This window comes from Catharus ustulatus, chromosome 14 (assembly GCF_009819885.2).
Source record: "Catharus ustulatus isolate bCatUst1 chromosome 14, bCatUst1.pri.v2, whole genome shotgun sequence".
NCBI classification, from domain to species: domain Eukaryota; kingdom Metazoa; phylum Chordata; class Aves; order Passeriformes; family Turdidae; genus Catharus; species Catharus ustulatus.
In genome coordinates, this window is record NC_046234.1 from 13,511,214 (window position 1) to 13,526,725 (window position 15,512).

General features: G+C 48.2%; 1 protein-coding gene across 1 annotated transcript in view; it reads right to left on the reverse strand.

Moving 5' to 3' along the window:
- The window catches only part of HS6ST2 (heparan sulfate 6-O-sulfotransferase 2), a 127,505-nt gene extending 115,044 nt beyond the window's left edge, over positions 1-12,461 (reverse strand). The window contains exon 1 of the mRNA XM_033072591.2: positions 11,837-12,461. Coding sequence (XP_032928482.1) covers positions 11,837-12,348 — 512 coding nt within the window. The 5' untranslated portion in view covers positions 12,349-12,461. The remainder of the gene's footprint in view (positions 1-11,836) is intronic.
- Positions 12,462-15,512: the final 3,051 nt, after the last annotated feature.

Genomic DNA, 15,512 nt, shown 5'->3' on the forward strand with positions numbered 1-15,512 from the left:
CTCTTCTATGATTACAGAGGTTTATAGCAGGAAGCAATTCACCTTCCTGACATCAGATGATACATGAGGAAAAGCAGAAGCAAAAATGTTCTGCTAATTCCAGAAAAATAATGTAACATGATGGGAAAAGCAAAAGTAACCCTTTGGAGAAGAAACAAGTGAGCCTTAGATTACTTTTAAAAAGCCTTAATTGCAATTTCCAAAGTACAGTTAATTTGTAACATTTAATACGCAAGTTGTCATCAGCCTTAAACTTCAATTTCCAGACTCAGCTGTACCTAGGAGAGCAGTAGGATGGGCTGAGCACACAATCAAATCCTCCAGCACGACTGCTGAGCCTCTGCAGCCAAGCCAGAGAATCTGCTTATATATTTCACAAATAACCGGATCCTTCCATAATCCAGGCTCTGAGAAATTTTTATCTCACCATGAGCTCAGTTATTCTTAAGTCCTTTCTGTGTTTTTTTCTCTAGGCTGCCTGATACACTGACCAATTTTATAAAAAGGATTGGCTGACGGGAGGTCTGGATTCAGGTCAAACAGAGCTGGCCATTTTAGTGTGCTCTTTCAGATGCTGATGGAAAAGGGATCTAAAACTCCCATTTTTGCCTATACCCTCAAACAAACCTGCCTAGAAAGGTATCTCTTCCTACAGCCTTCTCCTGCAGAGGCCTGGCTGTTACACAGAGTCTGAAAGAGCTGCTGCTTTTGGCTCTCCAGGTCCCCAATCCAAGGCTGATATAGCAGCCGGGATGGACATCAATCACATGGATGCATCAAATTACCCAAGCTGCTCCCCAGGTCTTTGGGTCCTGCGACAGGGAATCTCAACTTTCACTTGTCTCAGCAAGTCTCTAGACCCTGCACCCTCTGCTTGTCTTGGTGCACTCACAGCTGCAGCACTGAGCACCCCCAAGGTATAAGGCAGCAAGAATTACAGCAGGGGAAAGCTGGCATCACAAACAAGAGCAAACACAAAGAACCCCAAGTGTGCAGAGCACAAAACTTGGCCACTCCAGGGCAACAAAACATGCTGACACCACTACTGATCCCTATTCTGCAAGGTCCTGAGCAATAAATCTAAATCTTTAGAGTCTATGCTTAAGCAAGATATTTGAGTACTTTTGTTAACACAACAGAGTTCAGGTTTGACAAGACAGTTTGTGTGCCTCTTAAACCTAGTGATGCACAACCTCCCTCTGATCCCATCTCCAGAAATACCAGCACAATTATGCGCCTTCACTTAAACGTCCCAATAAATAAATTTAAAAATATTTATGGCAGATTTTTCCAAAAGCTGTATTGTACCAAACCCCTGGCCAAATGCAACCAGCCATGGTCACAGACAAGGATAGTTAATACACTTTCATTCTTGCAAGCAACAAAATAGCTCACTAATTCAAAACACAGGGCAGTGCTGACATATTTCCTGCATTTTCTGTATTTCTAGCAAAACTGAGATTTCTTCTTGCATGTGGTAGCATGTTGACCATGCCACAAAATTCTGGGTGACAAAGCAGCTTGCAGAACTGTTCCCCAGTCAAAACTCATCCCGAGCCACTGCCCTCTTGTTCAGCTCTTCTGCATCACTGCTAGCTCCAATCTCCAGCAGGTTTTATCAGCACTACCCTATAAATCTAACTCAGTGAGGAAGTTGTCTCTAGCCATAAAATTCTGAGAGTGCTCGTATTCCAATCCAGAACACTGCTGACATCCAAAATGCAACTATCAGCATGGAAAGGGAGCCAGTAGAAGGCTGGCTCATCTCAGGAAAAGCAGCTGCAGGTGCAACTACTCTTTTGTTTTCTGCGTCTTCTCTGGAAATGGGATGAAAAAGCTTTCATAACTCTACTTCACAAAATCCATTAGTTATGTTTATGGGCTCATCTGGGGTCTATCTGAAGCAGGACTGACTTAAATGGCAATACAGGACAGTTTTGGAAATTAACAGTTTAAGAGATACAAGGAACTGATGAACTGTGACTTCTGAAGGAAGTCTCCTATCAAAGAAGTGAAGTTTCTCCTAGGTCTCTGCTACCACTGTGCCTTCTGATGGTCTAGTCCCCTCCACTCTGAGAGCTGCAGCCTTGACAGCCACCAGACAAAGCAACAGCTTAAGGCACAGCAGTTTCATTCCTACTGACTTTGGTCACGACATGTGGTGTCAGATACCCAAAATCTCCTGTTTGGAGTGCAGGTCCTGGCTTTCTTCACTGCATCCTTCAGTCACCAGGTTCACAAACACACCATTAGAGCATGATTGGATCTTACTTTAGGACAACTGTACCAGGCTTAGGATCTTACCAAGTTGTTCCTTTCAAAAAGCAGAGTTGTACACTGATTCATCCATGAAAAGAAGTGAAAACAAGATCATACAAGAGGTCTGGCCTAGAAGCACTGAGTGGTGTGACCCCACACCAGCAGCCATGTGGACAGGGAGCTTCTCTCCCACCTTCCTGGGAAGGGAAGGAACACCACAACCCTCCCAGGACACCAGCACATACATGGCAGGCTGGAGTCATCTGTCACTAAAGCACATTGGTTTTATATTTCAACACTACAGCTTCCTTAAATTCAAACTGAACACAAATATTTCCAGTGCCTCCACCTAGGACTAGTCACATACAGGCAGCAAAGCAGTCAGGCTAGGAAACCCAACATCCTTTATGCTATGTACAGATGGAAAGATATCCTCATGCAAAGAGCTGAATTACACAGATAAGGCAGTGGCTGAGAGGAGATGACAGAGTTGGTGAAGACAGGACTCATCCCAGGTATAACGTTCTGGCTTCTCAAATCCCACCCTCATGTTTATGTACCACTTTTCTTTCAGGTAGATGAGAACCAGCATACAGAGTCCAGCAGCAACACATCACCTGAAAGCCAAACAACTGAGCCTTACAGATAGCTGCATTTGAAAGCAAAAATTCTACCCCACATTTTATTGGCCAAATAAATCACCAAAATATAAAACCCAAACCCACTGAAGTTTTGGCTAAAGATGTGCACTTAGGAAAAGAGAAAATGGGGTGACCATGCCAACAACAAGCTTCTTCTCTCACCAGAGACTGACTTGCAGCACACAAGAATTAAAGGAGTAAAAGACTAATTTATGCCATTTATGTTTTTGCAAATCACTCAGCTACCATCCAGCAGGCACATCCTGTTGTGTCTGACATTTCCTTGAGTGCTTGTGTCTTCTCCCTTCTCTGTGCTACCACTGTTCTGATTAGACCAAACACCCCCACAGGAAAAGAAACAGCTCTGGGAAAGGCAGAAGCCACACAGGCATCTTCCTCCCCTTCTACAGTTGGTGGAATTAGTTCCAGGAGGAACAAAAACTGCTGCTGTTCTGGAAATGTTGCAGGGACAGATGCCTCCTCCCACCTCCAGCCCCATTTCAGTCCTCCTCCATGGGGAGGAGAACACCCACAGCATCAAGATGAGTTAACTGCTGGCAAAAAAGTATGATAAAGTTAGTACCTGGGAGGTTTTGCTTAAGCAGGACACAAGCTTATTCCAAACAACTTTCTCTGAACCCACAACAAAAAAAACCTTGCAACCTCAGAATGGCTTGGGATTGCTCCAGGGACTAACTTTCCCACAGGCAAAAGGAAATGCTCTCCCCTCAGTTACCCTGAAAAAGAAACTCTCAAAAGCAGCTTCTCTGGCTCTGACCAAGGAAACATTGTTTTGCTTAACAGGGGGGGTTAAAAGAGTTGCTTTTCTCTGAACCCAAGGAAGGCTGGAGAAAATAATCAGTGGCAGAGAGAGTTTTAGTCACTCGATTTGGGCGTCTGCCGAAGGATCTTGCAGCTCAAGTAGCACTGAATGAGCAGCTTGCCATTGCTGGGAGCCTTGCAATGCTTTAACTTGGCCCAAAAAAATGGAGTTATGGCAGAACTGATCTTCCAGCTACTTGGACCTCTAAGAGCATCAAAACTGCACAATCCTTTTGATTACGGGAAATTAGGAGCATTTGCTACAAGGATCTCACGAAAGGCAGACTCTTCTTCATGCCTTTATGGAGATGTGCAAAATCATTTATGCCACAAGATTATCTCCCTCGGAGCTGCATATATTTAGTTATATTACATCAAAAGTTTGGCTCCTTCAGAGTTGGATAAGCAGCTGAGAAGTAAGAAGTAACATGATTTGAGTCTCACCCCTAATGGATCTTATGATTTATAGACCTCTAAAGACTAATGATTTTTTTCAAGACTAAGAAAGAGATTTCACTCAAAGTTGTATATAATAGCTTAAATGGATTCTGTCTTTAAAAGCGTGAACAGCTGAGAAAGAAGGCTAAAGTCAGGGAAGAAGAAAAAAAGCTGGTCCTAAATGCCACTTACTCACAAACATTATCTTGTTATATGCATATATTCACTATCCACCCAGAGATATGGTAATGGACGGAAAAGGCAACAGCAAATTAATGTTTAGACTTTCTATTTCCACATGCCCCTCGATGTTAAACACAGGTCCCACCCAATGAAAATGAATTAAAGGAGTTCTACATTGGCTGTTTACATCAGCAATATGAACTTAAATGCAAAAGAATAGATTGCTTTGGCTTCTTAGTCTCACATTAGCAAATGCAATTATCTTTCATTAATTTTACAGAGTGTTCACAGTAGAAATTAAATAATTTCTTCATGTCTAAGAAAAACTTTACCGTGTTAATTATTCATAAATACCAAAGTCTCCTACTTATTACTCATCACAAATGTGATTTGTTTCAATAACGCCTGAATAATTTGGTGCTACCCTATTAGTCGCAGAACACAATGTACAATTGCCAGCATCAGCAAGTCAATCACAGACAGTAATCCACGCTTGCCAGCTGCCAAGGAAGAAGAGGAGGAGGAAGAGGAAGGCAGGAATGGCATTTTCCCCCCATCCCAATCACCGTGCTGCCTCCATAGAAAAGGAGAGTCACACATCTCCTGCCCTGGTTGGCTTTGCTCAATCCAGAATGCAGCAGACTCAGGCAAGAATTCCATCCCAAAACTGGGAGCAAGGACCCAGCTCCCGAGGAACAACGGCAGCAGCTGGGGATGCTCCCCTGCTTTGCTTCCCTGCAATGGGAATTAACTGATGGAGAAGGAAAAGGGAGATTAATCCTCACATGTAAGGAGCCAACAATGGCAATTCCAAAAATGGCTGAGGGCTGCTTGCCCTGCAGAGTGAAACAAAGCCCAGGCACCATTTGCTGCAGCAAAGTGGTTAAATAAGGAATTACCCGGAGTTTTGCACCCTGGCTGCTCAGCTGCTCAGCAGGTTGAGCTTATAGGAGGGGAAGAGATGACTGAAAAGTTCCTGCAGGAATAACATAAGCTCAATATGTTACAAGTTTTTGCATTATTTCTTCAGTAATTTAAAAAAGATAAACCTGTCCACATCACCAAAATCTCTTGGAGTTGCACCAAATGACAAATACATAAAAATATATTTTTTTTTCCATAAAAATGTCAAGGAAACCTTTGACACAAGGTTAATTTGACATGGGTTCCATCCAGCCCAGCATGGCTCCTCCAGAGGCATCCTGGACCCTGCTGCACTTCCCAAAGCCTGTGTCTTCTCAGAAAGACCTATTCCAACATTTTCAGCCCCATATTAATTATTTTTGCTTTCTAGCAAGTTATATGAGCTAATTTGGCCCAATGCCATACAGAAATGCTGCCTTTATTATTACAGTTGTGGAGAAAGTAAATTAATGCAAAGGATTGCACACAGAGGCCTAATCCATTTGAGGTAAATCAATGTATTGCACATTTAAATTGCTCTGCTTTCCTTCAGAAAAGTACATTGAAGTGATTCATTAGGCACTGAACTGTTCACAGAAACAGACCAATTCTCTTAGGCATGCCAGTGCATCTCTGCTAGTTAAATTTAAAAAGCAATCAAATCTACTAATAAGTCCTTTTTGCTGACATTTACATCAGTAGAGAACATGATTCCTGACAATTCAGATTAAATAAATGAAGCACAAATTAATCTCAGTTAATATGTCTCAGAACAAATGCTCAACTTGTTAAACTTAAAAATCTGTCTTTTATTAAAAATAACTTATTGGTAACGCCTGACTTCCAAGCGCCTTTGATAATCTTTATTAAAGGTTATAAAGTTATCAAGAGGGATCACAAGGCACAATCTGTGTCTGTTTTAATACAGTCACAGCATTTATTTATAGTTTAATTTGAATATTTATAAATTCCAAAAGAAAAATTAGCAGAAAGGTACCCTTCTAATAAAAAGTAATCATGTCTTAGTACAGTAGCCCCATGCCACAGTGTTCAAATTCTCAATCTATTCTTCAGGGAGGACCAACTCAGATAACATGGAATAAACAATTCAAGGTGTAACACCTATGCCTCACATCTTGCTCTACTGCAATCACTGGGATTTATTTCTGCAACAATTAATGCCTTCTCTCTACCCACAAGAAATTCTCCAAACTTAAAGGCAGTAGGAAACATACTTTCAAATAACTAAAAGTCAATTTGCACTTTATTAGAGGAGAACTGAAGAGACCTAATACGAAAAATTATTTTTTAATCCCTTTAAGAAGTCTCACACTTTATCTGCAAAACCAGCAATACCAATTTAGAGAGCTTTACAAGTCCTATAGCCCAAACCTAAAAAACCCAAGAACATAAGTTTATAACCAAGCCTTTCAAGATCAGACCTTGTAATGGGATTAGGTGAAGGAAACACTTGTACTTATGAAAAGAAACCCTTGTCCTTCCCTACAAATCTCCTTTTTCACTCTGTAGGCTGATCCACTGCTCCTATTGCTTTGGTCCCAACAGGTGCCAAGCAGGAAAATTCAGCTGCTGGAAGTGCACATTTGTGGGTGGCAGAATAGTACCCACTGCAAATCCCACCCTGCAACCACCAGGCTGAAACAAGCAGGGTCATTAGGAAATCTTGCAGATCAGTGAAGCAGCTCAGAGTCACTCAGGCCTGGCAGCATCTCTGCAAAACTCTGGTTTGTTTTGTTGGGGATTTTTTGGGGTTTTTTTTTGGTTTGGTGTTTTTGGTGGTTTGTTGTTTTGGGGTTTTTTTTTTTGCTGTTGCTGAGTTTTTCCCAGGGAGTTTTCCCAGTGATGTGTATTTCAAGGGCAGGCAGGCAGGCATCCTCTTGGTGCTCTGGCCAGAGCCCAAGCCAGAGCAGGTCACCCCATCTCCTCACTCACAGCCTCCAGCTCAGCTGTGCTGGTCCCCTCTCTCCCCAAGCATCCCCCCAGGTTTCACCCCAAAACCAGCAGCACTGGGGGACTCTGTCCTTGGAAATGGTGTCTGCTCCACCAGCTCCAGAGGTTTTAAATCATCCATCTCCTGCCACAGCCTGCATTATCCACCCAAAGTCTTGGGGTGCCAAGCATCTCTTCAGCCCATAACGAGTTTAGAGCTGATTTATGGGCCTTAACTATTCCCCAATTCCACCACCACAGGTGAAACAAGGAGTTCATCCACTTGCTCAGCTATGTAACACCTCTGCAGTAGAGACAGGCACACTCAACAGCTGCTAAGAACCAAACTCTGCAAATGACTTTTCTCTCCCTGGCAGTGCCACATGAAGGTTTTCCCTCTCCACACCAATAGTTTACTGGGAAACTGTTACCAGCACCTTTGTAGCTAGGTACACACAGCACCATGACAAAAACTCACCCTGGGGAAAACTAACAACTAAACTAACCCCAACCCAGACGCAGTACTGCAGACCCAGAGTAGATGACTCCACACGTTCAAGAGCATTTGGATTAATCTGTTCAGCCAACAGAGACACACAGTTTCCAGTTTGCTAGGAAATGTTTCAACCTTTTTTTTCCAGATTTTTGTAAGACTCAACCTGGAAGGGTTTCAGTAACACGCAGGGACAAGATAAGAACACCCACATTGCCAGTGGCTTCTGCCCCACATCCCAACTGGTGCCAACATCAGGCCTCCCAAAAGCCAGCAGGCACCAGCCTGGTCCAACAGGCTTGGACCAGCAGCACCAAGTTTCTTCCAATCTCAGACTTCCTGGCTCCAGAGGCAGTTCTACAAGCTCCTTCTCCTTTCAACAGGGAACATCTCCTTCCTTTAATGCTACCCAGGAGGAACATCAAATACAGCCTGACCTTCAACCACAACCTCATCTCTCACCCAACGAGGGGACAAAGCCATGACACCACTTAAGAATGTTGGTACCTGTACTTGCTCCTATGTCTCACTACAGTTTCCTGTCTAACCTCAAGGCCTTTTGTTTCTTGCAGTGGTGCCACTGGATTTACTGCTATAGACAACTTCAGTAGACACTTCCCATAATAATTAGCCAGAGCTGAGAGAAATCTCTGTTCTGTGATGCACAGTTACTTTGGATGCTGCCTCCGTTCAGTGTGCCAAAAGCTTTGAGGCTTCCACAATCAATCAAGTGACCCAAGTCAGTCACTCATGACTAGGAAAAAGCACATTTCTCCTTTCTCACCACTGGTGCCAAGAAGCTGAGACAATCCCCTCCTTTCTGCCACCACCATCGGCCCATTCCACCCACCTCCCAAGTGGCAGATCCAAAGCACTGAAAGCATCAACTTTGCCTATACCTTCCCCCTTCACTCTTGTGTGATTTCTGGATGCTGCAGTGGTGAGCAGGGCTGATGGAACAGGAGACAAACAGGAACAGGAGCAGGGAGAACATGCACTCCAATGGGATCCAAGGAGAGAAGCTCAAAAATCCCTCCCTGCACACCCAGGGTAGAAAGAACCAGAGAAGGAGAAGATCTATTTACCTGTCTGATACTTATTAGGGAGCACAAGCCACCATTACAAAGGAAAGGAAGTTTTGGGAACCTGTATGCTCACAGACAGGAAAGCACCATGGTGTTAAATCCACCTCAGGATTGTGTTAAAGCAGAACAACCATCCTGAGTATTTCTACTGCTCCAGTGAAGGAATCTGAACACCAAACCTGCAATTCCCAGAGAAAAGAGGCAGACTACTAACAGAACTAAGAGCAGATACTGTAGGCAGCAAGGTTCTTCATGTGCACACCCTCCAGGCTGGTCCCACCACACCCTACCACAGGGATGCTCTGTACCTGGTGCTGGGCACAGCATGGTCCAGGACAGAGTTTCCTCCAGACTAACAAAGGCTCAACTTTTAAACAAAAAGTCCCCTAGAGACCAGACCAGGTAACCAGCAACCTGACAAGCAGACTCACCACGCCTGACAAGACAAACACCTGTGCCAAGTAATCACACATAGGTGCGAGCTAAAAGGTTTGATGGAACATTTGGGTATTTCCAGACAAGGCTACACAGCTCCAAGACAGTAACTACAGACTGCTTGATGCAGCTGCCAAGGAGTTCAAATCACTCTCACAACAGGTCTAACTTTTCAATTATCTCAACTATAAATACAGGAATTTCCACCTTTGTCAAGCCAAGGTTCGCTTGAGAAAATTCTTCTCTGCTCCTGATTGAATCCTTCTCCCTGCCCTCACAATGCTCCCTGAATGGGCCTTGCACTCCTCCAAGTTGCTTTCCCTTCTCTCAGGATTTGCACAGCAGGGCTGTGACTTCCTTTCCTTTCCCTTCCCACCAGCACACACGATCCAGGATGGTCAGGCCTCCCCCTAAAAACCTCAGTTCAGGAATAGCCAAGCTGACCCCACTTGAAGCCAGCAGGGCTTCCCAGCTTAGACACCCCTATCCCACACCTACTGCTGCTCTGAAAGCAGCTTTTATCTGCCCAGAAAGGGCTTAGACTTTCTGTCTGTTACTGGCAGTAGGCAGAGCTGCTAATTAACCAGTTGTCAGGTGAACCACTGCTAAATTGAGAACACAAACTAAAATTAAAAACGAGGTATTGAAATGGGCAGAGAGACTTGAAAGGAGTATTGTTCATGTAAGAACTTCTCTTCCTCTATTTTTTAAACAGCTAGAAATTGGAGTCCAAATAATTGTTTGTCAAGACTTTTTTTTTGAGAATAACTGTAGCTATCCAGCAAGCTGTGTAATTAGGTTATTAAAAGTATAATATAATTTCAAAGGCTTTGAGAGAGCAGACCTCTACCTAACACAAAATCATCACAGCTTCATTTTCCTCCCTCTCTCCTGGCTTCAGTCCCAAGTCCTAGCGACCTCTCAGAAGTCAGCTGTGACAGAGTACATTGTTTATGGGATGAGGAACCATTGCTCTGAACTCCTGAGCAGGTACATGCACTGCTTCCATTTCAACTCAGGGAAGCATGTCTGGTATCCAACAAAGGGAAAAAAAATACAAAGCCAAAAGCTGCAGACAACATCCTAGCTCTCTGAGCCTGATGTTCCCTTCCCCCTTCTGGGGGTGGTGGGTTCAGGACAAGGAGCCTCCCATTTTTCTGGAGGGCACAGCCAAGACCAAGCACAGACAGACTTGTCTCTGGGAAAGGAAGGAAATCCCTGACCCACAGCTAAAGCTTTGCAGGCCAGGCCCATCTCTGGGGAAAGAGAAACACGTATCACTGGAAGCAGCACAGCAAAGCAGAGCACACATTATGTGATTTATGTTTTTGCTGACAAACAACATCTTTATAGGACAGGTAAAATAAACTATGCAGCTGCAAGGCTCAGCAGCCTAAAACCAGGAAGCTAACAGACCCAAAGGGCAAGGAATTGGTCCTGATGTTAGCAAATGGGATGTCACAAAAATTGGACAATTAAAATTCAAAGCAGTAGGGAAGACAAAAGAGCAGGAATCACAATAGCCAAGTCTGATGAAGAGCTGCTCCTTGGGTACAGGACCATAATGATGCTAAGCATTTTTCTACTAGATGGCAGTGTAGTGTCACACTATATAAAAGGAATTCTAGAAAGAAATTGCTTTGTATTTCAAGTGAATCTGTGCTTAGACTTGACTTCAGATAGCATGATATACAACAGTAGCCTCTTTGTAAAAGGACCTGCCATTAGTCTCACAGTGCAATAGCAGTGATACTCTAGTTTCTACTTTCCCACAAAAAAAAGGGGAAAAGACAGTGAAACCCTGAGCAGTTCTGCTACACAGCACAGCTGCATGCACAGCCCCAGACAAGCCCCCGAGCCTGTTACAGCCGAAGGTGGGCTCTGATCAAAGAGCTCTGGGAGCGGAGGAAGCAGGTCCTCACTGCTCGGGGGAAAAGGCAGCCGGGCTTCTGAAAGGCAGGAGCAACTTTTATGGAAGCCCTTGCTATGGTCAGGATAGACTGGCAACTTCAAAGGAAGATCCAGGGATACAGAGACATCAGCGCCACTAAAATTCAAAATGCAAGCACAAAATAACCAAGGTTAGGGCTGAAGAACAATGTAAATATTTGCGGGTAACTGAGCCATAACAGTAACCTTTAATTTTAAGGCCGCCATTCTGAAGCCAAACTTCAGGTACCAAAAGATACAGTAGCTCGCCAACACTCCCTAAACCAACACTAATTCTAGGCTGGAGCTACACGAGAAGCTCCGGAGGAAGCTCGCAGGCAGCCGGAGCGCTCTCTCTCCTGCGAGAGCCGCTCCGGGGGTCCCCAAGCTGTGCGGCTGCCAGGCCTGTTCCTGTGTCACCGGGCTCATCACCCACGGGCGGTCACAGCCGCGCCAGCCGGCGGGACAACGCTTCCAACCGGAGCGGGGCTGGCCGTGCGGCACCGCGGCAGCGCCGGAGCGGAGCGGAGCGGAGCGGCTGCCGGAGGTGACACCGCTCCAGCCGGGATGCTCGGCTCACACCGCGCTCCCTCCTCCTCCTCCTCCCGCAGCATCCCCGCCACAGCGCGCATCGCCCGTCCCGCCGCACACCGCGCACGGACCGGGGCGCACGGGGAGCCCCCGGGGCACGGCCTCACCTGGAGGGCCGGAGCCGCACCTCCTTCTTGCTGTCCACCACGGAGGGCACGCAGTTGGTGAGCTCGGTCCAGTCGGCGTGCAGCCCGCAGCTCCAGCCGGTGGAGAAGCGGGAGAAGAGCCAGGTCTCCCGCTTGCCGGGCCGGTGGCAGGTGCACTTCTTCTGGCCGGCGCGGCACTCGCAGGGCTGCTCCAGCTGGATGTTGCGGACCAGGTGCCGCCCGAAGGTGGTGCCGCCCGTCTTCTGGATGTGCAGGAACACGATCAGGTCGTCCCCCTTGATGTTGAAGTCCACCCGCCGCAGCAAGTCGTCGGCGGAGAAATTGAAACGGGGAACGAAACGCGCCGGCGTCTCGTCCTCCGCCCGGTACGGGTCGGCGGCGGCGGCGGGGCTGAGAGCGCGGAGCCGCAGGAGCTGGCACTCGGTGCCCGGGCAGACGTACTGCAGCACGATCACGGCGAAGAGGAAGAGCATCACCAGCGCCAGCAGCACCTTGTGGGACCGGTCCTCCATCGTCGCCGGGAGCGCCGCGCATCGCCGCCGCCGCCTCGCTCAGAGCCGCCGCCGCCGTCGCCGCCGCGGGGGAACCCGCGCCGCCGCCATCGCCCGCCGCTGCCCACGGCCCTTCCCGGCAGCCCCCGCGCCCGGCCCCGCCGCGCGCCTCCGCCCGCCCCCCGCGGCCGCGCCCCCTCCCGGCCCCGCCCCCGCCCCGCCGGGACCGCCCCGCGCGGCGGCTCCGGCACCGGCACCGGGACAGCACCGGGACAGCACCGGCACTGCCCCGCCGGGACCGCCCCGCGCGGCGGCTCCGGTACCGGCACCGGGACAGCACCGGGACTGTGACCGTACCGGCACCGGGACAGCACCGGGACAGCACCGGGACCGGGACAGCACCGGGACCGCCCCCCAGAAACCGCCCCGCGCGGCTGCTCCGGTACCGGGACAAGGACAGCACCGGCACCGGGACAGCACCGGGACAGCACCGGCACTGTGACCGTACCGGCACTGTGACCGTACCGGCACCGGGACAGCACCGGGACAGCACCGGCGCCGTCCCCCAGAAACCGCCCCGCGCGGCTGCTCCGGTACCGGGACAGGGACAGCACCGGCACCGGGGTAGCACCGACACTGTGACCGTACCGGCACCGGGACAGCACCGGCACCGCTCCACCGGGACCGCCCCGCGCGGCGGCTCCGGTACCGGGACAGCACCGGGACCGGGACAGCACCGGGACGGCACCAGCACTGTGACGGCACCGGCACCGGGGCAGCACCGGTAACGCCCCGCCGGGATCGTCCCGCGCGGCTGCTCCGGTACCGGGACCGGGACAGCACCGGCACCGGAACAGCACCGGGACAGCACCGGCACTGGGACGGCAGCGGCACCGGGACAGCACAGACACCGCCCCACTCCCGGACCGCCCCGCTCCGCTCAAGCACTGACACCGGGACAGCACCGGCATCACCCCCTCCCACCCTCGCCGGGACCGCCCCACGCGGCCGCTCCGCTCCGCACCGGGACTGGGACCATACCGGCACCGCGCTCCACGCACGGACCGGGACTGGGGCCATACCGGCACTGCGCTCCACGCACGGACCGGGACTGGGACCATACCGGCACCGCGCTCCACGCACGGACCGGGACTGGGGCCATACCGGCACTGCGCTCCACGCACGGACCGGGACTGGGGCCATACCGGCACTGCGCTCCACGCACGGACCGGGACTGGCCCGGGACCGTCGCGCACATCGAGCGTGCTCCGAGCCCCCGTGCCCGTGCCTGAGAAGCGGCGGTGCGTGCCCGTGCGTGCCCGGCACACGCTCTCATCGCTGGGCACCGAGCTGTCTTTTTCTTGATGCCCCAAGTGGTTTCTGTTGATTCAGGTAGCAAATACCTGCGCTCTCTCTGTCAGCATATTTCAAAACCTCTCTGCACAACGCGAGTGCTCTGTAAATAAAACAATAACAACAAGGGCTCTGTGGATTTATCTCTGATTACAGCCCTGTGTATATTTGTATGCAAGTGATGTTTAGCCCTCCAGCTGCCGGTGGCTGTTCAGTGAGGCCTTGCAAGAAAAAAAAAAAAAGCGAAAAAAAAGCCCCAAAACCATGGGTTTCTGGCTAAAGGCTTTCACCCCATCCCCAGTGTCCTGTCCTTCATGGAAAAGTAGGACCATGGGTTTGGCCACCCCCAGTTTGACCCATGTACTCCAATACTCAACTGATGTTACACAGAGATGCTGCATTTCAGGAAACCCCAATCCGAGGTAGGGCTGGAAATGTTTGAGCTTTCCCCCTCCCCACCACAGCACCTCAGCTTTTGCTTCCTTGTCCCCTCTGTTTCTCTGCCTGGCCAGCTAGCCTAGAGCTGAATTTTCTAATATGCACAGCAGGCAGCAAAGAAAATAGTTTGTAAACACTCTCTTAGACCTCTATTCATCATCATCATTAAAAAAAAAAAAAAAAAAAAAAAGACTTGCCTCATTTTCCCCTGCCTCTCAAACAATTCTCTCCAAATAATTTCATCAGGTAAATGTGGTGTTTGGAGGTGATTTCTTTATAGTTTTCATCCTTGAGCAACCTCTCCTGTCTTTTCTATTTTTTCCAGCTGTCCATAATATTTTGAAAACATTTACACTCACAATAATAGGCAATTTTATCACAAAGATTCTAAGCATGAGAACTACTGAGTTCATTTGCTTCCATTTGGATCTCCAAAATGAATGGATTGCACCATTTAATGAAAACTGTGTTCTGAAATTCAAACCTTAAAATTATAAAGATGTTCCTGTGCCTTATATCTATCATTCTCTCACAGTCGTTTGTACAAAAAAATATATTTGCCTCTAGTTTTATTTATTTTACATCATGAAATAACAAAGATGTGTGGTGAGTTAAAACCAATCCTGAATGCTAATACCTGGGAATTAAATGGATAGAATAACAATGGTCTAATGTCTACACTAAATTAATATATACTATAAAAGATATGATGCATACTGGGTTGGTGTTCCCAGCAGAGCCATTATTTTGGAATGGGCTAAACAAACAATGATCATCCTTTCAGTAATGAGTGATGGTCTCCAGTCTGCTGCCTTCTCACTCTCAGTATGTAAATGATGCTCTCGAGCTTTGATCCAGGGACCCAAAACATTTGCTTAGGCATTAAAGAAATGAAAATTGCTCCGAACTAGATAAAAGTAGCACAGAGCAGAGCTGTTAAGGTTTCACAGCACAGATGAGACTCGATGTCTGGCAGGGCAGCTGGTTTAAGTTAAGAGGTCAAACAAAACCACAGAGTGCCTAGTGAAACGCCAGTGAAAAAAATCTCTACACCAACCACATGATCCCTGTTCCCACTCCCCACACAGACCCTTTTCTGCTGGCACAGGGGACCCCCTCACCCCATGGGTCACACCCAGATAAGCACATGGGTATGGCCACTGCTCCTCTCCCTCCTACGAGTGTCCTCTGCCACTGGCTGGTCCCTTCTGCACCACCCTGTCAGCAGCTGCCTCCCTCCAGTACAGCAGGGCCAAGCTGAGCTGCTGCAGGATCTCATTTTGGGCTGGCCCTCTCTTATAACCCACGGGAACGTTCAGAAAATCAGGGGTTTGTATGCAAAGGCTCCGGGTGTTTGCCCAGAGACAGATCAATAAAACACCTTGTGCCTCAAG